The 26,081-nt window shown below is 46.7% G+C and overlaps 2 protein-coding genes across 2 annotated transcripts in view; both read left to right on the top strand.

Moving 5' to 3' along the window:
* LOC135823888 (DNA replication licensing factor mcm4-B-like) overlaps nucleotides 1-21,588 on the top strand; it is a 32,403-nt gene extending 10,815 nt beyond the window's left edge. Inside the window, exons 9-18 of the mRNA XM_065336757.1 lie at nucleotides 1,217-1,308; nucleotides 2,434-2,597; nucleotides 2,958-3,073; nucleotides 3,701-3,794; nucleotides 5,296-5,450; nucleotides 10,581-10,698; nucleotides 11,880-11,976; nucleotides 12,873-13,014; nucleotides 13,547-13,760; nucleotides 21,061-21,588. Coding sequence (XP_065192829.1) covers nucleotides 1,217-1,308; nucleotides 2,434-2,597; nucleotides 2,958-3,073; nucleotides 3,701-3,794; nucleotides 5,296-5,450; nucleotides 10,581-10,698; nucleotides 11,880-11,976; nucleotides 12,873-13,014; nucleotides 13,547-13,760; nucleotides 21,061-21,153 — 1,285 coding nt within the window. The 3' untranslated portion in view covers nucleotides 21,154-21,588. The remainder of the gene's footprint in view (nucleotides 1-1,216; nucleotides 1,309-2,433; nucleotides 2,598-2,957; nucleotides 3,074-3,700; nucleotides 3,795-5,295; nucleotides 5,451-10,580; nucleotides 10,699-11,879; nucleotides 11,977-12,872; nucleotides 13,015-13,546; nucleotides 13,761-21,060) is intronic.
* Nucleotides 21,589-24,453: 2,865 nt separating this feature from the next.
* Nucleotides 24,454-26,024, top strand: LOC135831097 (U1 small nuclear ribonucleoprotein 70 kDa-like; the record flags this gene model as incomplete). The annotated part of the gene is made up of 2 exons (XM_065343361.1): nucleotides 24,454-25,156; nucleotides 25,615-26,024. Coding segments are annotated over 2 exons (1,113 nt in total), but the record flags the coding sequence as incomplete, so codon positions are not given.
* Between the last annotated feature and the right edge of the window lie 57 nt (nucleotides 26,025-26,081).

Below are 26,081 nucleotides of genomic sequence, written 5' to 3'. Positions count from 1 at the left end.
CTGTGTGTGTGTGTGTGTGTGTGTGTGTGTGTGTGTATGTGTGTGTGTATGTGTGTGTGTGTGTGTATGAAATGGCTAGGAAATCTCGCTAGGTCGTTGATGCGACACAGCGCCTCGACCCAACTCTCCATGCCTGTCGGCCCCTCACACGAGGGGACATGTAACCGGAAACGGCAATGTTCAGGACAGACAGTGTGCGTGTGTGTGTGTGTGTGTGTGTGTGCTCCTTGGGAGCAGGTTACACTTTCTGAGCTCCGCTTTCTGGCTTTCTCTAGAGCTCTTTGCCTGCCCAGTGCAACTCTGGCATAGCCAGAGTCGACCCTGGAGCACCTTCGTACACTGCCAAAGTAGCGCTGAAAGATTGGAACGCGGAATTGCGATGTAGTTTTCAGGACAAATTATTTCGATATTGTCACTGCTGCGTCGGCCGTGGTCCACCACTTGCAGTGGAGTAGCTGTCCCTCGAGTGCTGTAATGTCATCTAAGCTGAAAGGTAGCAGTGGTGGGGATTGCAGATTGGTCTGTGGAGCGCTGGAACGAGTTGTTTACAGTGGAGTGGACGAGCAAGAGCGAAGAGGAAGGTAGCAATGGCAGAATGGTGGAAATTGAAACGCTTCAAACTTTCGTCGTTACGAGTACACTGTTCAAGCGTTGTGGAAGTTTGTCGGATTGTGTGAGGCCCAGCCCTGCCGCTTACATCTTCAACGTGGAAGAACTGCCAGTGGAGTTCTGGTGGGATTTCGGATGCCCACACTCCTTTTGCTTGGTGGATCTTTCGTGGACAGTTTTTGTGTGATGTGAAATTTGGCAGTGTTTTTCCTCCCGTTCTTTTTCAGTCATTGTTTACTGTCAGGTTGTTACAGTACAGCAGTCGTCCGTTCTACTCCTTTGTTTCATCTGTTTCGCCAGTTCTGCTAGCTGTGTGTGTGTGTGTGTGTGTGTGTGTGTGTGTGTGTGTGCGTGCTTTTTGCGTGCATGTGTGTGTGTGTGTGTGCTTTTGGCATGCGCGCATGTGCGTGCTTTTTCGCGTGCATATGTGACTTTTTCTCTAAATAAAAAAAACGTAGCCCCGAAGGTCGAAAGTCTCAGACATCGGGCCATGTGTAAGTTTGCTGCAGCAAGTGGGCTTTCCACATCTATACCGGTATTATTCTTGGTTTGCTTCATTTCCTTCTCTGAGTTTTTGCTGCTTGTTGTGTTGTTCCGTTGCATACAGCCTGGAGAAGTCACTGACTGCAGAGCGTATTGAGCAGCTCAAGGAGCTCTCCCAGCTGCCAGATATCTACGAGCGACTAGCACGTGCACTTGGTATGTTATGCTTTGACAATGCACACGTTTGTTAAAGGGGAAGTTAAGGCAAAAATTAAAATTTCACCAGTTGTAATCTTCGGGGTGCTGAGTCGAATGGTCGTGGTCCGAGGAAGCTGAGACGCTCCCTTCCTACTTGAATCCCAATCGAACTCGTGCACTTCCACTGAAACTGGGTGACTGCGCCCTACAAGATGGGGATTTGTATGCAAAATGTCACTAAAAGCGCCATTTCGTTCTTATAAAAGCACGGATGACCGCGATTGGCCCATATGTTGTAGTCTTTTGGACGCTGAGTCGACTGGTTTTGGTCCGAAAAGGCTGCGATGCAGCGTTCCTCCTTTATTCCCAATCGAACATGGTTGAACAAGCGGTCACGTGCTCCTGCGTACGCTAGTCACCTGGTCACCATGCCTGCAGGGTACAACTTACTAGCCTGTTTGACCTTTTTTGGGTGCAATCCTGTCACTCGAGTGGAACCTTGGTGTGAAAGTTGTCGCCTGCTGGCGTGGTGACCAGGTGATTTGGGCACCCAGGAGCACGTGACCGCTTGTTCAACCATGTTCGATTGGGAATAAAGGAGGAACGCTGCATCGCAGCCTTTTCGGACCAAAACCAGTCGACTCGGCGTCCAAAAGACTACAACATATGGGCCAATCGCGGTCATCCGTGCTTTTATAAGAACGAAATGGCGCTTTTAGTGACATTTTGCATACAAATCCCCATCTAGTAGGGCGCAGTCACCCAGTTTCAGTGGAAGTGCGCGAGTTCGATTGGGATTCAAGTAGGAAGGGAGCGTCTCAGCTTCCTCGGACCACGACCATTCGACTCAGCACCCCGAAGACTACAACTGGTGAAATTTTAATTTTTGCCTTAACTTCCCCTTTAACAGTTGTCCTAACATGTAACTTGAGACCTTTTAGGCCAGCTAAAAGCACACCATTAAATTCTAAATGCAGTTGACTGCAGTATGCTTTGCAATGATGGTGTAGGTGGAGTGAATTTGGTTAACTCTAGTACCAAATCGATCAACAGTAGCTAAATGTAGGCTGCTATGCCGTAGGGTTCTCCCTTTAATAGATACTAGGGATGAGCTGTATGTCGTTCTGTTTGTTTTTCTCTTAGCGCCAAGTATCTATGAGAACGAAGATGTCAAGAAAGGTGTTCTTCTTCAGCTCTTTGGTGGCGCCAAGAAGGACCTGACTAACACTGGTCACAGTGCATTTCGTTCCGAAGTCAACATTCTGCTGTGTGGTGACCCGGGTACTAGCAAGTCACAGCTACTGCAGGTACAAGTACATGTACTGAAAGTCAACAAGTGATTTCTCTGTGTGTGTGTGTGTGCGTGTGTGTGTGTGTGTGTGTGTGTGTGTGTGTGTGTATTTTTGTGTGTGTGTGTGTGTGTGTATTTTTTGTGTCTGTGTTCTTGATATAATTATATGGGTTGATTAGTATACAGTACTATACAGTATACACGCTAGGTTCTCAACGATAGCTCACACTGTTTGTTGGTAACCCACCAAGTGGGCTTATGATCTTGTGAGAGCATATCACTCAACTCGCGTTGTTATGTCCTTGTCTTTGTCTGTGTGTCTGTGTATCGGTTCCTATCTGTGTACCTATGCCTGTCTGTGCATATCTATGTGTAGTATGTACATCACTTGCTACCACGTGGTCAGTACACGTCCGGCAAGGGTTCGTCGGCGGTGGGCCTCACTGCCTATATCACAAAGGACCCAGAGACAAAGCAGCTAGTTCTTCAGACGTAAGAACCTTTCGTGCCCCCTTGTCCATTCATCCTGTGTGGAGGGTTTTTAATTAACGTTCAGTATTGTGAGGGTGCTACATGGTGTATGGGGTGACCATTCAAACAGGTCCAGGTCCAAACAGTTTCCATTGCATGTTTTTGATGCTAATCTGCGCCTTTATCTTGCTGAATACTCTTTGCTCTCTGGGTGAGATATTTATTTCAGTCGGTGGTATTAAAATGTCAGTGCCTGGCTGCAAATTAGTGACCTCTCTGTTGTGATAGCGGTGTGTGTGTGGGGTTTGGATTTGGAAATGTTCCACACACGATGCAAGTTGCGAGAACTAGTCCTTTGTCGCTTTCTCTCCCTCTGCCATAAGCAGTGTGACAAGTATGACCACATTTCCTTTAGCCCTACTGTCTTCATTCCAGCCCTATTTTTCGGATGGTCTTTCTCTTACATCAGTTTGATGACTAGTTTGTCATACTTGGTTTTGTATGCCTTAGTTGCAGTTGGGTATTTTACTATTTTTGTTTTGACTGAAACGGTGTTATCCGTTGCTGTTGCTGTTGCCGGTGGTGGTGCTGCTGCTGCCGCTGTTGGCGTTACTATTGCTGGTTGTGTTGCTGGTATTGTTATCTCAGTGGTGCTCTAGTACTTAGTGACAATGGCGTTTGCTGTATTGACGAGTTCGACAAGATGAATGACAGCACCCGTGCCATTCTTCATGAAGTCATGGTAAGGTGTATGCTGCGGCTGTTTTGCTGATGGTTCTGGGCATGTTTAGGTAGCTAACCAGCATGTAACGGGTGCAATACTCGTACTCTTCAGCTGTTATTCAGGTTGTTGCTATTGAAAAGAACGTGCTATTCCGAATCTCTGTTGTTTATCACATTGTGCTCTCTCTCTATCTCTCTCTCTCTCTCTCTCTCTCTCTCTCTCTCTCTCTCTCTCTCTCTCTCTCTCTCTCTCTCTCTCTCTCTCTCTCTCTCTCTCTCTCTCTCTCTCTCTCTCTCTCTCTCTCTCTCTCTCTCTCTCAGCAGCCACTTACATTGCAGCCATTCTCAGCCCCGGGGTTTAGGCAATAGCCTGACCTGCTGGTATCAGGACACTTAGGTGCCTGTCCTGTGACTGTAATGTTACCCATGCATGGGAATGAATATGTTTATCCCACGTGTTTTTTGTGTGTCTTGTGCGTTTTGAAGAATGCACTGTTATATCGAAGCTTGAAGCTCCGATGCGCAATTTCCCATTTCGCTAGCAATGGTGCATTGTGACGGGAAGTGGGAGTTGTGCTAGGAGTTGAGAGCGAGATATAACAGTGTCCCGCCCTGCCATTACGTGTTGATGGATATTTTGGGAATGATTCATTTTCCTGTCACATATGCAGTCTCGCTTCACTAAAAAAGGCAACTGTAGTGATGCGGTTGCGTGATTTTATTTTTCCATGCTGTGAAGTTCCGGTTGGATATTTATGATGTCATAGGCAATACACTGTTGTATCTCGCTCAGCCTTTCAGCTCCTAGCACAACTCCCACTTCCCACCACAGTGCACCATTGCTAGTGAAAGGGGACATTCTCAAGGCCATGACTTGGCAAAGCCATCCATGTGACTTCGACAATTTGGGAAAAGCAGACGCCTGTGAAAGCTGATACTGCCGTTAGACAATTCTCCAACTTTGGGTGGCTTTATCTCTGTGCTAGGTTATTCTTTTTGCTTCAAATTTTCTGTGGAGTCTTCCTAAACCTATCTGAATCGGATTCAGGAAAGAAAAAAACGAATATTTCTGGTTTTGAAAAAAACCCGCCTGGAATGCCTAATACTAGCAGGACCTGCAGTGCCTAATACTAGCAGGACGTATCATTGTCCTAGCTACTGCTGCTGCTGTGTAGTATAATTACTGTATTACTTTATTTTGTACTGTGTAGCTATGGGTATCCTGTCACTGCTACACTGTCCTCTACTTCTGCCATGTGTGTGTGTGTGTGTGTGTGTGTGTGTGTGTGTGTGTGTGTGTGTGTGTGCGTGTGTGTGTGCGTGTGTGTCTGCGTGTGTGTCTGCGGCCGCGACTTTCGCCGTCCGAATGATTTATCCCGACACAAGCACTACTGCCTCGCCTAATAGCTATCATCGCCTTCGGCGATGGGCTTTCCAAAGGTCCAATGGTGTGTGTGTCTGTGTGTGTGTGTGTCTGTGTGTGTCTGTGTGTGTGACGCATTGTGTGTGTATTTTCTCAGGAACAACAAACGTTGTCCATTGCAAAAGCTGGTATCATCTGCTCGCTCAATGCAAGGACGTCCATTCTAGCTGCTGCCAACCCACGGGAGTCCCGTTGGAATCCCAAGTTGACAACAGTTGACAATATCCAACTGCCACATACCCTGTTGTCCAGGTACGCTTTTGTGTGCCTGTCTCTATGTTTGTCTGGCTGTATGTTTGTCTGGCTGTATGTTTGTCTGGCTGTATGGTTGTCTGTCTGTAACGGTATGTGTATGTGTGTGTACAGGGAGGTGCCTCATTCTGTATAGGTTTATTTCTATGACTGATAAGAATGTTTGTATGTTGTGTATTGGGGCAACACATAGTTTTTGCGTACATGTCCATATTAAGAGAGCATGTCTGAGAATACCAAAGTATGTGTGCAAGTGGATCTCTCCGATTTCGCTCAAAATTTGCAGGTAGGTTCCCTTTGGGGTGTGGATCGATTATGCAAAGCCCTTGAAAAAGTTTCTGAAGGGAACCTTGAAATTTGCATACCCTCAAAAATGGCCGAAATATCACATTATTTATGGGTCTAGAAACGAGTCACGCCACAGCGTATACGAACAAGCTATGAACAAAACTCCATCAAGCCAACATTGCCTCACCTTAGAAGAGTTCCTGGAGCAGTACCGCTTAGCCACGCCAGCATCCCAGAAGACGAGGTCCATCACCCCCTGACGCCACAAATGATCGTCTTGAAAATAGCCAATTTACAAGCGCTGGCAAAACAGCCAGCTACGTCCTCAATTGGCCAGAACTATACACCGGCAGATAGTAGAACACCTCTTCTAGCGCTGAGGACATGTCCCCCATCTTCCTTTTGGGGTTTTCTTGAAATAAACTTTTTTGAATTTTTCCACTCGACCGTGCTGAAATACTGCCAAAGTCATACCTGCGCAGGAAAGCTCGCTACTCCGCGACGTCTCCTCAGCAATTTCTACTCCAACACTACTCCCAAGGCCGCAGAACAAAGTGTAGTGTTGACTCTGACAAGGAAAAGCAGCGGTGATCACTTGTCACTCCAAACGACAAGCTTCTCCTTGCGCCACCAATAATTTTTTGTGCGACTGTTGATGCAAAAGTGACTGAAGGCCTGAGCGCAGTTTTCGAATTTTATTGCAAGATGCACGGTGAGATCGCGTGCTCTGTGACGTAGGATGACGCTTCCTGCATCACGTTACGCGGCCATCGATCGCGAATGTGCCTGGAACGCTACTCGGAACAGACCATGATGGCAGAGGTAAGATGAGCTTCATTTCCTGCTTGAACTGCTGAGAACCCCCACAAACTGTCCTAGGAGTGTTGCAATGGCAGCAAGCCGTTGGAATATGCCCCGTACAGCATGGAGAGTTATTCGTCTTTCACACTTACCTCCTGCAATCCCGAACATAGTCCAACAGTAAAAGTCCCTTGTTTTCATGTCGATGCTCGACAAAAGCGACTAGCTCGGTCCCTTTGTGTTGACTGGCACGCGAGCAGCACTGGCTGCACGCACTTGTCGCGTGAACTGCATGAGAGATTTCTTACGTCATAAAGAATGTGATTTCATCATCATTTCACTGGTCTTCGACCTACATGGTCAGGGAAAGTCCCGGTTCGTAGGCCTACAACACGGTCAGCGTGTTCTTCAGCGCCGTAACAACACAAGTGTGATCACTTCCAGACCAACGGGCGTTCAAGGCGAGTAACAAGCGCACTTGACAAAGGTGACTCTGAAATCTCGTGAGCCGTGGGCCACGCGACTTGGCATTCTTGCGTCACAAGGCACGTGATTTCACCGTGCATCTTGCAATAAAATTCAAAAACTGCGCTCAGGCCTTCAGTCACTTTTTCAGCAACAGTCGCACAAAAAATTATTGGTGGCGCAAGGAGAAGCTTGTCGTTTGGAGAGACAAGTGATCACCGCTGCTTTTCCTTGTCAGAGTCAACACTACATGTTGTTCTGCGGCCTTGGGAGTAGTGTTGGAGTAGAAATTGCTGAGGAGACGTCGCGGAGTGGCGAGCTTTCCTGCGCAGGTATGACTTTGGCCGTATTTCAGCATGGTCGAGTGGAAAAATTCAAAAAAGTTTATTTCAAGAAAACCCCAAAAGGAAGATGGGGGACATGTCCTCAGCGCTAGAAGAGGTGTTCTACTATCTGCCGGTGTATAGTTCTGGCCAATTGAGGACGTAGCTGGCTGTTTTGCCAGCGCTTGTAAATTGGCTATTTTCAAGACGATCATTTGTGGCGTCAGGGGGTGATGGACCTCGTCTTCTGGGATGCTGGCGTGGCTAAGCGGTACTGCTCCAGGAACTCTTCTAAGGTGAGGCAATGTTGGCTTGATGGAGTTTTGTTCATAGCTTGTTCGTATACGCTGTGGCGTGACTCGTTTCTAGACCCATAAATAATGTGATATTTCGGCCATTTTTGAGGGGTATGCAAATTTCAAGGTTCCCTTCAGAAACTTTTTCAAGGGCTTTGCATAATCGATCCACACCCCAAAGGGAACCTACCTGCAAATTTTGAGCGAAATCGGAGAGATCCACTTGCACACATACTTTGGTATTCTCAGACATGCTCTCTTAACTCTTTCACCGCGGATGACGTACATGTACATCATCCTGAATGACGCCCCGGCTCTGATGACGTACATGTACGTCAAGATATAGTACGTTCGTATACGTACGATATAGATATGGTACGTTCGTATACGGCTGGAGGATACCAAGACCGTTTGCATACACAGGTACAGCATCACTCTGGGCGGTTTTCGGGCATGGGCGAACTCGCGGGCTTTGAGTGTGGATGTCGATTCGATTGGCGATATTTCGGGCATGGGTGTTATTTCGAGTGGGCGTATACACGGAACTTTACGGTATGTCAAGTCACACCCTTGCTGAGCAGGAAAACAAAAATATTTTTTTCTGCGGATGCGGAAAACTCGGCCTTCAGCCGAGTCGCACGCGAACCGTGGATTTTTTTGCGGATTTTTTGGGCAAATTCCTGCTGTAAAGCCTCTTTTTCCTTCGGAAATGGCGTATTCAGGGAAAAAGAAGAAATGGCGTATTCAGGGAAAAAGAAGGAAAAAGTTGTCCACGAGGAGGTTCAAATCTGTGAGGGGCGGAACGTCATAATATTTCCACTCATGACCTGCGCAGAAGGATGCTGCAGTGTTTCCTGCTGAGTGTTCACCAGCACCTGAGAGATAAGGAGTTCTGATTTTTGCTTGCCGCTGGACAAGGAAATGAGCCCAGAGTTGGTTTGTCTCAGAACCAAAATAAATCAGCTATCGTCTCGATAGAAATTACAGAGACACCCATCATTCTTTCTTGGCCGGCAACTACATGTGCATGTATTGCCGAACAACAGTACAGGCACAGCAGTGGGTAAGCAAAAATTCAACTACAGCTTCTCCTTCTCTACAAAATGAAAACTACAAACTCCGCCACAATTAGTAGTTTAGTTGTAACAAATATTCTCGCCCGCACGCTCCTCAGTCAAAATGATGCTGTGTTCACTGCTGGCGAGTGCATGCTGCCACTGGAAACACAACAAGCGCAGGTGACGCGACTCTTGTTTGTCTTGGCCAAGTAACTACGCGTTGTCAAAAAGCAGTGACGTCCGACTTCGACGGCCTATACGTACTGTATTTCGTTTTCTCCAAACTGCTTAGAATTGACCAAGTTACGATAGTTTGAAATTTGTTGAATTTATCGATAATCCGTGATGGATAAGTTCATGGATAAGTTCATGGTCCGTCAGTAAAGAGGCTATGCACATGTACTGGTATGTGACCAATTTACTTACAGTCCGTTCATTTAACCCTTTGTGTACGGACTGTACAACTTTCGATCCCCTGGGATCGAAACTTTTCAAATTTTCAATCGATCGTAACTCAGTCATTTCTGGGTTATATCCAAAAACTAAAATATGTAAGTCAAAGAGAAAACTCCCAGCTGTCCATTAAAACAATCGCTGAAGCGCTCCGATGTGTGGTTCCAGAGTTACGAAGCTCGAAAGTCGAGATCAAATTCAGTCTGTGTACAATTTTTCAGTACATAAAGGGTTAAAACTCTCCCGCTACGATGCTGAGAGCATACTAAAGACCACTTTTGGGAATTTACCGTACGAAAAATAGAACGGAGGCGCGATTAAAAAGTTCGGGTGCCAGTTGCCAATAAATGAACTGCAGAGTTCCCTCCCTATAGAGGTTATGCGATTGCACCATCATTTTTAAAAGATGCTTTGGCGAAGTCATGGCACAGCGCTGCGCTACCGACTCACACGCTGCATACATAGCGCCCATAAGCGGTTCTGCTGTCTACTTAGCGCCAGTTAGTGGCTACTAGCTAGTTGATAACTCGCAACCAAGCGACTTGACCACTATCATATTCAAACCAAGAACTGCCGTTTGTGGGTTTGGAAATTCTTGAAATTGGTTTGGAAAAGGACAAAAGGTTGATAAATATGGTGGTAAAGACACACCTGGCAATATGGCGGTAAATACACGCCTGCCCACGCACGCTCTCTAGGCTGCAAAGTTCTGGCACAGAGCTCTCCTTCTCACCACCACCACCATCAGTTCGCGCCTGGCGTCATTCTCCCGAGTCAAGCTCCATATGAAGACATCCAAGAAGAAGATTGCCTGATGAGTCCAGCGGAGACAAAAGGTACGTCACAATCGAGCTATGTCGCTGCTGTGTCATCTTCTATGTGCCATGCGCTACTTGATGTACCAGCCTGCTATGTCGGATACCACCAACCATGCATCGACTAGGCGCCAGGCGCGAACTGATGATGGTGGTGGTGAGAAGGAGAGCTCTGTGCCAGAACTTTGCAGCCTAGAGAGCGTGCGTGGGCAGGCGTGTATTTACCGCCATATTGCCAGGTGTGTCTTTACCACCATATTTATCAACCATAAGTACAGCTGCAGTGGTGTCTTCAACTTCATTCTGGTTTGGAAAAGGTTTGGAAAAAGTTTGGAATTTTGACGATTATTTTGTGTGCTTGGCTTGGTTGGCTGTGAACCTTGTAGCGCCCATAAGCGGTTCCGCGGGCTCCCAGCTCTGAAATCATTGGCATAACCTCATTTCGTACCTTGTCCAATGTTCTAATCAGCCGCCGCCACTGCCGTTTTGTTGTGTCAACCTGTTTGTACTTTCATGTGCTCTCTGCATGTGTGCGTGTGTGTGTGTGTGTTTGTGTGTGTGTTTGTGTGTGTGTTTGTGTGTGTGTTTGTGTGTGTGTTTGTGTGTGTGTTTGTGTGTGTTGCATTTGTAGATTTGACCTGATTTTCTTGATCCTGGATCCACAAGACGAGTTGTTTGATCGCCGCCTTGCCCGTCATCTTGTTTCTCTTTACCATCAGGACCAGAGACAAGAGGAGGAAGAGCACATGGTATGTCCGAGCATGCACATCCAAATCAACTCCGCCCTTCAAGCAGTGCAGATAGGTTTCTCCCATTGCTGATATGGACCTGACCGTTCTCTCTCTCTCTCTCTCTCTCTCTCTCTCTCTCTCTCTCTCTCTCTCTCTCTCTCTCTCTCTCTCTCTCTCTCTCTCTCTCTCGGCTGTTGGCTGTTGGCTGTTGCGTGTATTGCTATGCGCACACAGTGACAACAGTAGGGCTGAAACGATCATTCAATAACTCCTAACGATCAACCAAAATCCTTAACGATTGATATATTGGTTTTATCGATTCTTGTCAGTTCTATCGAACACCGGTTATGAAGAAATTCCATGATGCCTTTGCTACGTCAGAAATTTGTGGCACTGCACTGTTGACATCTGTAATATATCTGGCTGGTTTATCAACATGAACTACTCAAGTCGAGAACCTCATGTTGTTTCTAAAGCGAAGAATCTTGTCATCACCCTCAGGCAACTGCTCTCATCTCCAGCTTCTCCCAAAAATGAACTTAAAAGGCAAAGTCTTTTCCCGATCTCTTTCAAAGCCACGAATCAATTTTGCTGCACTTGAAAGTACATGATGTCACTTGTATCCACTATCAGATGGAGTGCAAGGGCTAGAATGCCGTCACTGATATGCAATCATAGAAAATCGTTAGCACTTGTTTTGAACACTAACGATTATCGATTGCACTCTTAACGATCGATATGCGAGTTATCAGTATAATTTTTAAACTCCCAGCCCTAGACAACAGTAATGCAGATCTGCATCCGCAGGGGTGCAGTCAACCTGAGGCTGAGGTGAGGTGGGGGTCTTCTTGTTCCTTGTTGCTCTGTGTGTGTGTGTGTGTGTGTGTGTGTGTGTGTGTGTGTGTGTGTGTGTGTGTGTTTCGTATTACTTACTCTATTTCACCTAGCTTGATGGGTGTTGGTTGATCATATTGCTTACTCTATTTCACCTAGCTTGACGGGTGTTGGGTGATCATATTGCTTTCTCTATTTCACCTAGCTTGACGAGTGTTGGGTGATCATATCGCTTTCTCTGTTTCACCTAGCTTGGTGGGTGTTGGGTGATCATATCATGTGCAACGTGCAGGGTGTTCATACTGCTGTAAATCTTGAGGTATGTGATTTTGATTTCTCAATGGTGGTGTGCCTGTTATTGATAGGACCGTACCACACTACGTGATTACATCGCCTACGCTCGTGGACTTAAGCCACGTCTTGGAGATGAGGCTGGACAAATGCTGATCCATGCTTATGTCGGTACGTACACATCTAGTGATACTTGGCCCGTTTTTTCATTCCTTTTTACAGTAACTTGGTCTGGGTGAATTTATGATCTGCGCCATTTGCATCGCTGAAGGGGCTTAAGACACTTGATATAGCCCAGTGTGCATAGATTGGCCATTGCAATTTTTTTGCGTTGTATCAGCTCTCACCTTAGCGCCCAGGCCCAAATTGATGCCCGTGGTCTGGACCTTCACTAACTATTCCGCCCAGGGCCTTATTACAGGCTTTTACAGTACCGTAGAATCCCGCGCATAAGCCCAGGGTTTGTTCGAACATTGCAAAGCTTCATCGTACAAGCCCATGGGCTTAGGTCATACCGAGAGTCCATAAATTATGGACTCTTGGCCATACCATGTACATAGTACATGCACATTAGGGTTTTTCCCGTACATTTCAGCACAATCATCGGTTGTTTTTGTTTGCACAGTGGTTTTCAGCAATGTACTTCTCACTTCCTTTATACTTTTCAATAGCACAACTTGGTGTCGGCGTATAAGCCTATGCCCGCGTATAAGCCCATGTTCTCGTATAAGCCATGCGAAATGTCCTTGTGAAACAGATAAGCCCACGGGCTTATCCGCGGGATTCTACGGTAGTACACAAAGGGCTAGGAGTGGAATTATAATTATGGTTACAAACAGTGAAAAAAATGTTCTTGAGGATGTCAGAGTTTACACTTGGAATTTGGAACTAGTGCAGTTGGTTCTCTTCATAGCCAGGGTAATTATTAGTGTCTTCTCGTCGATTGTTGATCACCTTTTTTCCTGAAAAAGAAAGTGGCTGACTGAGGGTTTTTTTTAAACATTCTAGTTCTACCAGCTGTGCTCAGCATGCCTTTTTTGCTGCTGCTATGGTTGTTATTGTTTCAGAGATGCGCAAAATTGGTAGCCAGCGTGGTAGTGTGTCTGCATATCCTCGTCAGCTGGAGTCACTAATCCGCTTGTCTGAGGCTCACGCCAAAATGCGTCTGGCTGAAGTTGTTGAGCCGCTGGATGTTGACGAGGCCAAGAGGTGAGGGAGGCATTGACAGTAGTGACAGTAGTGGGCCAGTTACAACATTGCCCCCCCCCCCCCCCCTGTATGTTGATGTAGAAACTGGTAAATGCCCAGATTAGGATATAGACAGCCGACTTTCCCAGTGTTGCAGATTAGGATATAGACAGCCGACTTTCCCAGTGTTGCAGATTAGGATATAGACAGCCGACTTTCCCAGTGTTGCAGATTAGGATATAGACAGCCGACTTTCCCAGTGTTGCAGATTAGGATATAGACAGCCGACTTTCCCAGTGTTGTGTCGTGTTTTTCGGGATGCGTGCCAGCAATGTAGTGACTTATTGCGCGACAATGGCAACGACACAATGCGGCAATTAGAGACAAGCCTGATGACCTGCTTCTTCTCATTGTTCTGCACAGCAGAGACTGTTATTATGTACAGTAGTACCCCATTAGGATTGGCGTAGAGTTTTGCTCAGTTGTTGCTATTGCTGTTGTGAGCTACCCCCATTCTCCCATCACTATCTTCTGTGCTGTACACTTTGATCAGACTGCATCGTGAAGCTTTGAAGCAGTCGGCCGTGGATCCGAGAACTGGCACTATCGACATTGGTATCCTGACCACTGGTCTGAGTGCAACGGAGAGAACGCGTCGCTCAGCCATTACTAAAGTTTTGCGTAAGCTTCTGGAGGCCAAGGGTGCCAAGGTTGCTTCAGTCAAGTACCAACAGATCTTCAATGAACTCAAGGAGCAGTCAGATGCGGTAAGAACTACATGTACTTGTAAAGCTTTAAAGCTTTGTTGGCTACAATATATTCGTGCTGGGGCCCTATCAATGTGAAGATGGAATGAGAGAAGGAGAGAGGCCAGCCGACTGAATACATGTACCAGTACTTCTCCATGGCTTCTCTATGTGAACAATAAGTTGCGCAGAATGTAATTTTTCAATATGTGAAGAGATTGGTTGAATGAGACCAGTGTGAAGTACAGTGTTCGTGAGGTTGGCCTGTTAGCATAACGGTTGGTTATTAACCCTTTGGTGCCTGACTGAATTTTAGATTTTTCGTAGTTTTGGCTCAATTTTTTGGAAAGCCTATATCTCCGCAACCGTTTAGATAATGTAGCGACAAAAGTATGTATTCTGAATGGCAAGACACAGCAAAATCCGATTTTTGAATTTTCAAGTCAGAAAAATCTACAATAGGGTCAGGGTACTGCGCTGGTCCAAGAACATCTTGGTCGCCAACACCACTCATCACGCCGAATCCACTACCTCGTCCACGGCCTCCGCCACACGCGCCACGCACGCCACGATCAGCTGTTCCATCAGCTGGCTGAGCTCGACCAGCGCCGCGAACAAGTCCTCCGCGCAGCGCGAGCGGAGCACGTCCACGAACTGGCTGCGCTTGCCCTCGCCCTACAGCTTCTTGAAGCTCATCGTCGGAAATTTTGTCCTCATCTCAAGAGCTGCCGTTCTCAAGAAATTTACCGAAAACCAAATCATCGTTGAGTCAGTCTTCCTCATCTGATGACGGCAGGTTTCCGTCAGAGAAAAGAGCGTCAGATTATTCACCATCGTCGTCTTCTGATTCTTCTTCTACAGGGGCATCATCGGCCTCCAGCTCTTCAAACAACTCAAGCGCTCCTGCAGCATCCATGACGGAGGTCAGCTGCAGTAGCCATGAACTGTACTAGTCGAAAACGAAGTGAAACAGCAACGTTTTGTTCGTGTTGCGGGACGCATGCGTAGGCTGCCACGCTCGATTGACTTCCGCTGATCTGCGCGATCGTCGTTGATCACGACCCGACTTTTTCAAATGCAACCCCCTACTTTCTCTATTGCTATCTACAGGCCAGCTACTGAAGGGTCTCTGTACAAAAAATCAGGCACCTGCGATGTACGTGACTCGATTTTAGTATGCACTGTCAGCATAGGCCGAAATCGACCTACCGGCACCTAAGGGTTAAAGGGGAAGCGCATTGATTTTTCAAGTAGGGCTCAGATGAAAGACAATTTGATATCGGTTCGAATGGCATATCTCTCGCTTGCATACGATAAGCCAAACTCGCCAAATCGCCAATTGTATGATATACGTTGCCATAGCGAACAGCGCAGTGATGACGTGCGGTCGGCTTAGCTCCGCCAGAGAGAAGGTCGGCTTAGCTCCGCCAGAGAGAAGGTTGATCACTGCAGAATTTGGTCATTTTCAATCGTTCTATTGTATTCACGATGTGAAAGAAGTGCTGTGTTCAATGTTGTTCGTGCCGTGAACTGTTTATTAGTAGTCCTCTCCATTGTGTACTGGGACATGACACCGGCGGGAGAAAGCTGGGGTGTGGAGACATCAGCAGACAAGCGAAAATAGTGGCGAACCAAGTGCAGAAATCTTGGTTGGGACAAATCAGACGTTCAGCATTTACCCCAACCGAAGACCATGCCGTTTGCTCTTTCCACTTCCTGAAGATGGATGTGATGCTTGCTGGCGACTCTCCCATCTCTCGTAACATCTTCTGAAGCCAGGTGAGACGACGGGTGGTGGAGATTGACGAACGACATAATGCCCGTACTTTTTTGAAAATATGCTGAAAATTTCTCAGGAGAGATGGCGAATACCAAGCATCTTCTCAACAGTTCACGGCACTAACAGCATTGAACACAGTACTTCTTTCACATCGTGAATACAATAACTTCAATAAGACAATTGAAAATAAAGGGGGTTTGTCAACCGCTCTATTTAGTTGCTATTCACTCTTTTATATAATTATAATAGATGAAAATTCTTTTATTAATGATGTCGAAAAATTATTGACGTTTCACCACTTTCTGAACGAAGACAATTGAAAATGACCAAATTCTGCAGTGATCGACCTTCTCTCTGGAGGAGCTAAGCCGATCGCAAGTCCTCACTACGCTGTTCACTATGGCAACGTATCTCTTAATTTGCTAAATCCTATATATAGGATTTTGGTCATATTTTTCAACTCAAAATGGGTGTGGCATGAGAATAGCAAAACGTATATGACCAATTCTTCCTTGCTAGGTCTTAGTAGATATCGAGAGTTGAATAAAATAATTTTTTCAAACACTAACATCTCAGGCTCATCTCCTTGCCCAATACAGTCTGTATCGGCTATAGCGTACCCTTTTGATTTCCGTGATTTTATTGGTGGTTTAGCGTGTGCGCTAAGCCCTGTTAACGAACGTGGAACATCTACCACTCATACTTAGTCTGATGATCATGCATCTGATTATGATGTCATTGCTATACATGCGCATGCGCAGCGCGCGCCACTCTCCCACGCGTGCTTTCCAAATCTTGCTTTAGAGAGAGAGCAAGAGAAAAGAGAGACTCCTTTGTCACATTTGCTTTCCGACGACTTGACTGTTCACTGGTTTGTCCGTCAGTTGTCAATTTTAAGGGAAACAGCTGGTCCGTTTGCTGAGCCGCCATATCAGTTGTTTCAAACCTCGGGTTTGGGCCTGATCCCAACATCCAATGGCAAATTTCGCCTCATCCATGACCTATCCTCCCCCACTGGCTGCAGTGTCAATGATGGTATTTCCCGGGAGTCATTCAGCTTGGGAGTATGACACTGTTGATTCGGCTATCTCCTATATCATGAAGTTAGGCCGTGGTTGCTACCTGACCAAAGTGGACATTCGAAACGCCTTCCGATTATACTGTCGATTCGGTTATCTCCTATATCATGAAGTTAGGCCGTGGTTGCTACCTGACCAAAGTGGACATTCGAAACGCCTTCCGATTATGCCCTGTTGCCCCCTCTGACTGGCACTTGTTGGGTATCTCTTGGGATGGTCGTTACTATTTCGAAAAAGTCCTCCCGTTCGGCCTTCGGTCAGCTCCGTACATATTTGACAAGTTTGCATCTGCCCTTCACTGGGTTCTGGAGGACACATGCCGCCTTCCCCATCTCATTCATTATCTGGATGACTTCCTGAATGTATCGCCTCCCAGTCCTCCTCTTGCCCAGCACCAGAAGTCACTACTGCTCGACCTGTTTGCATATTTACAGGTCCCAGTTGCACCTGAGAAGGTTGATGGCTCCTCTACCGTTCTCACCTTCCTGGGCTTAGAGCTGGACACAATGGCTCTGGAGATCCGCCTTCCACCCTCCAAGCTGACTAAGCTATCTACCACCGTGTCGGCCCTCGTCCAATCCGGCCGGGTTCAGAAACGCGACCTCGCCTCCGTATTGGGCAAACTCTCGTTCGCGTCCAGAGCTGTACCAGCTGGTCGCACATTCCTGAGACGCCTGTACGACCTGGACAGAGCAACTCGATCAACACCATTGCACCAATGGCTACGCATTTCGGCATTGGCAATGGCAGACCTGTTGTGGTGGGCAGAGGCCCTGACCATATGGAATGGGAAGTCATTCTTCCTGGTGGATGAGTGGACGCCAGCCCCCGACATGCAACTACAGACTGATGCCAGCGGCACTCACGGTTATGGTGCCTTCTACAACGGCCGGTGGCTGAGAGGAGAGATAATAATGTAGTGTGTTATGCATGTTTTGATTCTTTGTTGCCATCGTAATATCCGTTATCACTCTTCTATATCGACCTCCACTAATTCTCGTGATCCTTGACTGGTCCTATATTACCCATATCGCCGCAATATCGACCGCTTATATCGACCGCTTGTATCGACCACTTAGGCATTGTAATCTTTCGACTTTGCTTAGAATTTTTCTCTCCACTTCAAAAAGAAAAAATTGAAAGAAAGAAGACAAAGGAAGAGAACAAGCAGGATTCGAACCCACAACAGTATGAATCTCAAGCAACCCCTTATACCACCCAGCCACTGTGCTGCAGATGCTGAACTCTGTTGTTCTTACAGTCTTGTACCCAAAATAGGCAACATCCTATGTACACTATAGTACAAATACCAGGGATCGATTTATCCGGGTTCGCATCGCAGTTTGCGAATCAAAATTCACTGGCTGCGATTCGCTTTTCGTTTTTTATCGCCCAAAACTGCGATGCACTACAAAGACCAGTTGTGTGCAGTCTACATGCGACTAATGTACACACTGCTGACTAGGGAGTAGTATTTTACTACTCCAACCAACTGGCCTGTCCTGCTCAGTCCGCGCGGGTCGCGGACTCGCGGATCGCGCTCTTTCGATTTTGGACACTGCACTAGCACTGGTCGTACATGACTGCAGTCTTCTGAAGTTTTGTACACGGCGGTGACTTTTCCTGATGTTCTTCTTTCACTGTCAAGCTCAGTTTGTTTCTGTTCGACAAGGCACAGTTGAAGTAGATGGTTCTTAGTCTCATGTAGCCAACATGTCAGTGAATCTGATCAGTGATTCACTGCCCAGAAGAGGGACAAAGAACTGGACGCGCCAGGAATGTCGATTCGTTTCGATGAAGAAAAGGAGAAAAGCGAAATTCGATGCGCTTTGCACGAAATGTCCCGATCGTTTGAGCGCTTTCCTGAGGTTTCTTTGTCGAAGGAATCAGTGGAACTGCCCTGTTGAAAGACATTGTGTTGTGAAGAACTCGAAGACGGATGGACGCTGAACAAGTAACGTGCCCAAGCGAAAACTCTAACGTAAATATTCAGGTTGAACATTCGCTTGGAAAAGCAAATAGCAACTGCAGCTATTGTCCTCTTCTTTACGAAATCCTGCTATTGTACAGCTATACATGTAAACTTTTGATGAAGGAAAACTGCTAATCAATACTGGGAGTTGCTAGTCAATTGTAAAACTGTGTAGCAGTGACTGCTATGCAAAAAAATCAAAGTAAATCGATCCCTGAATACTATACTAAAAAGGTTAAAATAGCTCCTAAAGGTTCAAATTTTGGGGTTATGGCAAAGGAATCGTGATAAATAGGATATTGACCTCGACTTCGGTCGATATGGGAAATATAGGCCTCGTAAAAGACCTTGGCGGACCTCGGTCTTTTACTTGGGCCATATTTCCCATATAGACCTCGTCTTGGTCAATATCCTATACATATATCATTACATCCGATAATATTGGTTATAGTGATATTTGTACTGGATAAAATACGTTTTGCTTTTGATATTTCGGACCAATATCACTGTAGCCGATATATTCTTATATCCGGTCACTCTATAGCCGATACAGACTGTATTACTAAGGCCTGTGCCCTATTTTTCGAATCCTATATATAGGATTTGAGATTTTATTGGACCTTGTTTTATCCCCCCCCCCCCCCTTCCCAATCTGTACTCTCTTGTACCATCATCCTTCAATGCGACGGACCCCACGATAGGCGGTCAGCCTTTGGGTCATCCTAATAAAGTTATTATTATTATTATTTGTAAGAAAGGGTTTGCTCCCCACACCGGAGCTCGCGCTATTCCGCCGACTTTACTTGACACTTGACTGACTCACGACTGCCATCCAGAGCACACCAGAAGTCCATCGAACCTTCGACTCGGCAAACCTGCAAGAAAGCACCACTCCCTGCTCAATACATAGTGTTTCGGGGAATTCACCCCTCATCAGTTGAGCTTGAGTAGGCTGGGGAAGATTGTGCCTGAAGAGCACCACTTATATAGTGCTCTCCAGGCACAAACATCACCAGGGATACAAACTTACAGAGACGCTCCGTTTCCAGCGCGACAAACACCTCGTGAACACCAGATAGCAGCGTGAGTCAGTGTTGCTCCTGGACGGTGAGACAGACGTCAAGTGTCAAGTAAAGTCGGCGGAATAGCGCGAGCTCCGGTGTGGGGAGCAAACCCTTTCTTACAAATCACCGCCGAAGTCGCAACCACTACTTCGTACTGTTGTGCCCAGCGCGGGCTTGCGACTAGTTGGTTTGGAGGTGACAGCGTTGCGAATGACCGAGGGTCCTCAACTCAAACGCCGAAGCTCGAAGTCCAGGAAACGGCTGGAACGGGTGGAGTTGAAATTTCAAGCATGTGACTGTGACACATTTCATGCTAAACGTAGAGCATGCTGAGCACTGTACAAACGAGCATAGAGCACTGTACAAACGAGCATAGAGCAGTGTACAAACGAGCATAGAGCACTGTACAAACGAGCATAGAGCAGTGTACAAACGAGCATAGAGCACTGTACAAACGAGCATAGAGCAGTGTACAAACGAGCATAGAGCACTGTACAAACGAGCATAGAGCAGTGTACAAACGAGCATAGAGCACTGTACAAACAGCTATAACTTCGGTCTGCCTACTTCTAATTCAACATATGAAGGCTCATTGGAAAGCTATTAACGCAGCTTTCCAACGATGTATCATTCGATATAGCACGAAGTAAAACACTCAAGCGCCGAAGCTCGAAGTCCAGCAAACGGGTGGAGTTGAAATTTCAAGCGTGTGGCTGTGACCCACTTCATGCTGAAGTATGTGTTTGCGATTTCCCCAGTGCACACCCATGCGTGACACGCACCAAAAATGAGCGCTAGAGCAGCCTGGTTCTGCTGGTGTTTGAATCTTGACAGATGAACTGGTGCATGAGCTGAAGCTGAACAGTGTACAAGTCATATTGTCATGGTCCTCGAATTTGCTAATTCGGCCGCATTGCCCATGCGTGACACGCACCAAAAATGAGCGCTAGAGCAGCCTGGTTCTGCTGGTGTTTGAATCTTGACAGATGAACTGGTGCATGAGCTGAAGCTGAACAGTGTACAAGTCATATTGTCATGGTCCTCGAATTTGCTAATTCGGCCGCATTGCTAGAGTTATTGTGCGCCATGAATGGCAACGATTCTACATGTTATCAGCTTGGTTTTAGTCTCATATGAAAGGTAATTCTACCACCTTTCCAGAACTATAAAGGTGTCAATACAAATTATTTACCGTTTAGTCTCTATTCTCAATCTAGTGGACCCCGTTTTTTTACGTATAAATCCTGCGGCTGGTAAAGGGTTAACTGCACCGTGTCTAAGCCGCACTCCCCCGCCCCTTGGGCCCAAAATTTTCTTTGTTGACATTCGGAGTATGAGCCGCACCTCGGATTTTTTTGAATCTTTGATCACAGCTAAGGGTTAACTTAAACATGGTCTGCACCTTTCTGTTTTTGCCCTATTACAGCCGGTTTTCCCTGCCCAGTTCGAGGCAGCATTGCGAGACCTGCAAGATGACGACTTTTTGATCCGCACTGGTGAAACCATTCGCCTATGTTAGGTAGCCCATGTGGTGGCATCACTAGGAACGAGTGCTGTGCCATCAATATCAAAAATCCTCTGCTTTTGTATATAATGCTGTTTTTGCTAGTACAAGTACTCACTTTATTCATGACTCTCTCTCGCTCCCTCTCTCTCGCTCTCTCTCTCTCTCTCGCTCTCTGGTTTTTCCCAAGCTGTTTGTTGCTTATGCTTTGAAATGTTATTGTATAGCTGCTGCCTTTATTGCCTCTGTTCTTGATACGCCATGGCCGTTTTCACATCTTTTTTAGTTAAAATTTGGACAGCAAGTGTTGTTATCAACATTTCTTTTTGTGCGATTTTTTATCTGTTTTTCTTGGAATGAGTGATCCTATCTTTGCTGGTTTTGTGGTTGGCTCAATCAGCATAATTATACTACAGTCAAGAGTCCATAAACAAGAGTATGCAGCTGTGATCTCTTTTCTATGGGCCAGATGCGGACCTATTTATGGCCAAAAGCTAGAAGTCCATCTTTTTCTGAATGACTTTAGGCTGCGTTTAGGGCCGATTCCCACTACGGTACCGTGAGTGCCGTGCCGTCGATTTGGGTAGGTCACGTGTACCCCACGGTACGAGCTTGAAGCTGAGAGTGATTTACACCTGCGCACAGTCATTCCGTGCATTCCGTCGGCAGGCCGGATCACCATTTTTTTTTTATCAATTTCTGACTTTGGTCCTGAGGGAAAATAGCGGGGGCCGGGGAGATGACTGGAGAAAGCTCAAGAATCAACCAATCGAAAAGCCAAAAGCCAAGAAAAAACTTCGTGCCACAAATACAAAAGAAAGAAAAAACTTCCTTTCAGGGAGTAAGTAAAATACCTACTACTCACTGCATTCGACCTCGCGGAATACCACGGCATGCCATTTCCACCCCCCCAGAGGCCCTCGGCACCGGAATGTCCACAGCGCGGTACGGCAGGAGCCACGGAATGAACTCGCGCCAAAACTGCCCCTCACGTGAACAAATCACCATGGGTACTCACGGTAGCGTAGTGGGAATCGGCCCTTACACGACAACGCTGGGGGTGAAAACGCAACAAAATTATTTCGGATGCATGGTTCATTTCACGGTACGCGGAGCAAAACGTAAAAGTTGTACACCAAAACGGAAGAAAACCAAAACGCTGGCCAAGGTGGAAGAATTTGAAAACGGAAATGTTCTGCCGGATAAATTTGGGTGTGTAAACAGTCGAAACGGTATGCTGGCCTCGTTTTCCGTCACGTTTGTTCCGTTTTCGGCCGTTCACATGGATCCGGCAATCCAAAAAATTGCTTTTACAATTTTCGACATGATTGTGACGAGTGTTGTCGTGTGGCCTGTTTTCAACTATTCCTTGAGTGTGATTGGTGCTTCCACGACAACACTTGGTACATGACGAACTTTGGCAGATCCTTTGCTCCCGTGTAGACGCACGAAAACGATACAAACCGAGACCACTTCGGATCAGCTTTGATCGTGTAAACGCACGAAAACGAAAAAAGAAATGCGGGACTGAAAACGGAAAACTGGCCGTGCGTTGTCGTGTAAACGCAGCCTTAGTCTGAATGTTTTGACCTACTTGCACTTGCACTTGCACTTGGTAGATCTACTACAATGTAGTACAATGTCATGTAGTCGGCAGTGATTAGGGGTAGAGGCGACGGTTTCAAATAGGAAATAGGTTGCAAACCGGAACGGACTCAATATTCACTTTCTCTCTTGGTATTTTGATTAGAAAACATATGTCACAGTGAGACTACGATGTGTTATACTCCGAGCCAAAATTTCATGGCTCTGCGATGACCAGAAGCGCCATATCAAGCAGGTGAGTTTTTGACGTGTTGCTTCGCACTGCGACTTGAGTTTTACGACTTTCGAAAAATCAACTTCTTGTCGCAGGTAAACAGCGGCTCGCCTCTCGACAATAAAGCACCGCATACCAATCAAAACTAATGGAAGCACACACAAGGCTTATTGTTACTCTGTACTGGCCGTCGTGGAGCGATAGCAATTACCTAATTTCAGACCCAGAGTGAATTTGACGGGCACTCTAAAACGTGTCCGGTTTGGAGCCACCTCTGATTTGAACTTTTTTGAAGCGAAAAATTGGGCAACTTGGAGGCAATGGGTCAACACAAAGGAGTGGCTCAGTTCGATTGACTCTGGCCCCAGAGCAAACTTCAACATGCCAGTTTCCTTCCACAAACATATTTCGAGTGAAAAATCAACGTTGATGATCGTTTTGGGTCTATACAAATTAAATTAATAATTTGGCTGTCAAAACGTTCCGGTATCGAGCCGTCTCCTCTACCGGGTGTCGGTTCAAACGGTCGCATGACCGGCGCTCTGCCAACCGATGATGGTTGTACATGTGTGGTAAGGCGAGTGGTCGAGTGATGTATGGAATCGAGCATGAGTACGAGGACGAAAGTGCGGAATCGGAGCCCGACGCGCGCTAGCGCGGAGGGCTCCGATTCTAGCACTTGAGTCCGAGTACGAATGCTTTGATACCATTTCTGACATGCATTGCACGAACTACTTCGTACTACTAGTACTACTACATGTAGTACTTCACACATACCTAGTACCTACTCAAGGCACGCACACTAGACCAGACAAGGAACACAACTAGTCGCCAGTTTAGTACTTCAGACATGTTACATAATGACTAATGTACACAGTCACAACACAGAGATAAAACAAGGGCGGTCTAGTCAGCTAAAAACCAGGTCAGTTCAGCTTCTCTTCTTCGCAGTGACTACAGCCTACAGCCTACAGGTGCAGGTGAACATTGCAGTTTGCACCAAACTGAGCTCCGGAAAAGTTGATGGTCTTCGTAGCTTTCTGCATCAGAGACCGTTGGTGAGTTGGGGATTGCACTGTTGGGTCACAAGTTGCGATGTACTCATCAATGTCGGGATCGTGGAACTCAGTCTGCTGCTGTGATCGCTGAACGCTCGTTGTTGGCGCTGTAAGTGTAAGAGCACGGGTAGCAGCATTGGTAAAAAAAAAAAAAAAAAAAAAAAAAAGCGGCCTCTGATGGCTGAATCGGAGCACGCCTAGGTGTGCTCCGATTCAATCGGAGCACGCCTGGGCGTGCTCCGATTGGAAAATCGGAGACCTGCAAGCGCTCACAGGTCTTCAGTGGCTGATTCAAAGCACGGCAAGTCGCGCTAGGATTCGCTGTTGCCATGTCGATTGTCATGTGACATGTCAGAACGAGAGATCGAGAGAAGATCGAGATAGAGAGAAGATCGAGATAGAGAGAAGATCGAGATAGAGAGAAGATCGAGATAGAGAGAAGATCGAGATCGGGAAAAGATCGAGAGAAGATCGAGATCGAGAGAAGATCGAGATCGAGAGAAGATCGAGATCGAGAGAAGATCGAGATCGAGAGAAGATCGAGATCGAGATCGGGAAAAGATCGAGATCGAGAGAAGATCGAGATCGAGAGAAGATCGAGATCGAGAGAAGGTCGAGATCGAGAGAAGTTCGGGATCGAGATCGAGCTCGAGAGAAAGAGATGGAGATCGAGAGATCGAGCTCGAGAAACCGAGCTCGAGAGATCAAGAGATGGAGATCGGTAGATCGAGAGGTCGAGATGGAGAGAAGGTCGAGATGGAGAGAAGACCGAGATCGGGAGAAGATCGAGATCGAGAGAAGATCGAGATCGAGAGAAGTAACGTTAGTTCGGGATCGAGAGATCGAGAGAGCGAGATCGAAATCGAGACATCGAGATCGAGAGATCGACACCTCGAGATCGAGATCGAGATGGAGAGAAGATCGAGATGGAGAGAAGATCGAGACCGGGAGAAGATCGAGATCGAGAGAAGATCGAGATCGAGAGAAGTTCGGGATCGAGAGAACGAGATCGAGAGATCGAGTGATCGAGATCGAGAGAGCGAGATCGAAATCGAGACATCGAGACCGAGATGTAGAGATCGAGATCGAGAAATCGAGAGATGGAGAGATCGAGATCGAGCTCGAGAGACCGAGATGGAGAGATGGAGATCTCCCCCTTCTCGCAGAGGCATGCACACGTTCAAGAAAAACGTCAATGACCACTTGCGGCGCAGCAAGTGGGAGTGGGCCACAGACAGGCTATGATCTCTGCCAACACACCAGCCTAATTATACTGACCGCACTCCAGCTCCCTTCTACCCCTCTTTGATCCCCTTCGCTCAGCCTTAAAACCCGATTATCAGTTCACTCCATCTTCCTACGGTGCACTGCTTTTACTATTGTTTTGTCCTATCCCCATCTCAAATTCTCCCCATTATCGTTTGCAAAGCCAGTGCTCCCCTCTTGGATGCACATGTTTCTTTTCTCCTATGTATCGGCGCACAGGAGTAACAATGATTCCGAGACCTTTGGTCGGAGGAGTTACTTTTGCCCCGCCCCCACTTCCATCCAATATGCCACCGCCCCGGCTGTGCAGCATCTGATGGTACTGTGGTATTCAGAAAAAAAAAAAAAAAAAAAAAAAAAAAAAAAAAAAAAAAGATCGAGCTCGAGGGATCGAGCTCGAGAGATGGACATCGAGATCGAGAGAAGATCGAGATGGCGAGAAGGTCGAGATCGGAAGAAGATCGAGATGGAGAGAAGGTCGAGATGGAGAGAAGATCGAGATCGAGAGAAGATCGAGAGCTCGAGAACGAGATCGAGATCGAGACATCGAGATTGAGATCGAGACATCGAGATTGAGAGACCGAGCCCGAGAGACCGAGCCCGAGAGACCGAGGTGGAGAGATCGAGAGTTCGAGATAGAGAGATGGAGATCAAGAGATGGAGATCGAGAGATCGAAATCTGGAAAATCGATCGCTTTTCTCGCGCGATCTATCGATCGACAGATCGCGCAGGGATCGATTGATCGTGAAACTATCACGAAACCATTCAAAACAAATCGATCGATTTTGGAGCAGCTTCG

The sequence above is a fragment of the Sycon ciliatum genome, chromosome 1, assembly GCF_964019385.1.
Source record: "Sycon ciliatum chromosome 1, ocSycCili1.1, whole genome shotgun sequence".
Taxonomy (NCBI): domain Eukaryota; kingdom Metazoa; phylum Porifera; class Calcarea; order Leucosolenida; family Sycettidae; genus Sycon; species Sycon ciliatum.
The sequence above is the reverse complement of the archived record's forward strand: the minus strand, read 5'-3'. Positions and strand labels throughout refer to the sequence as shown.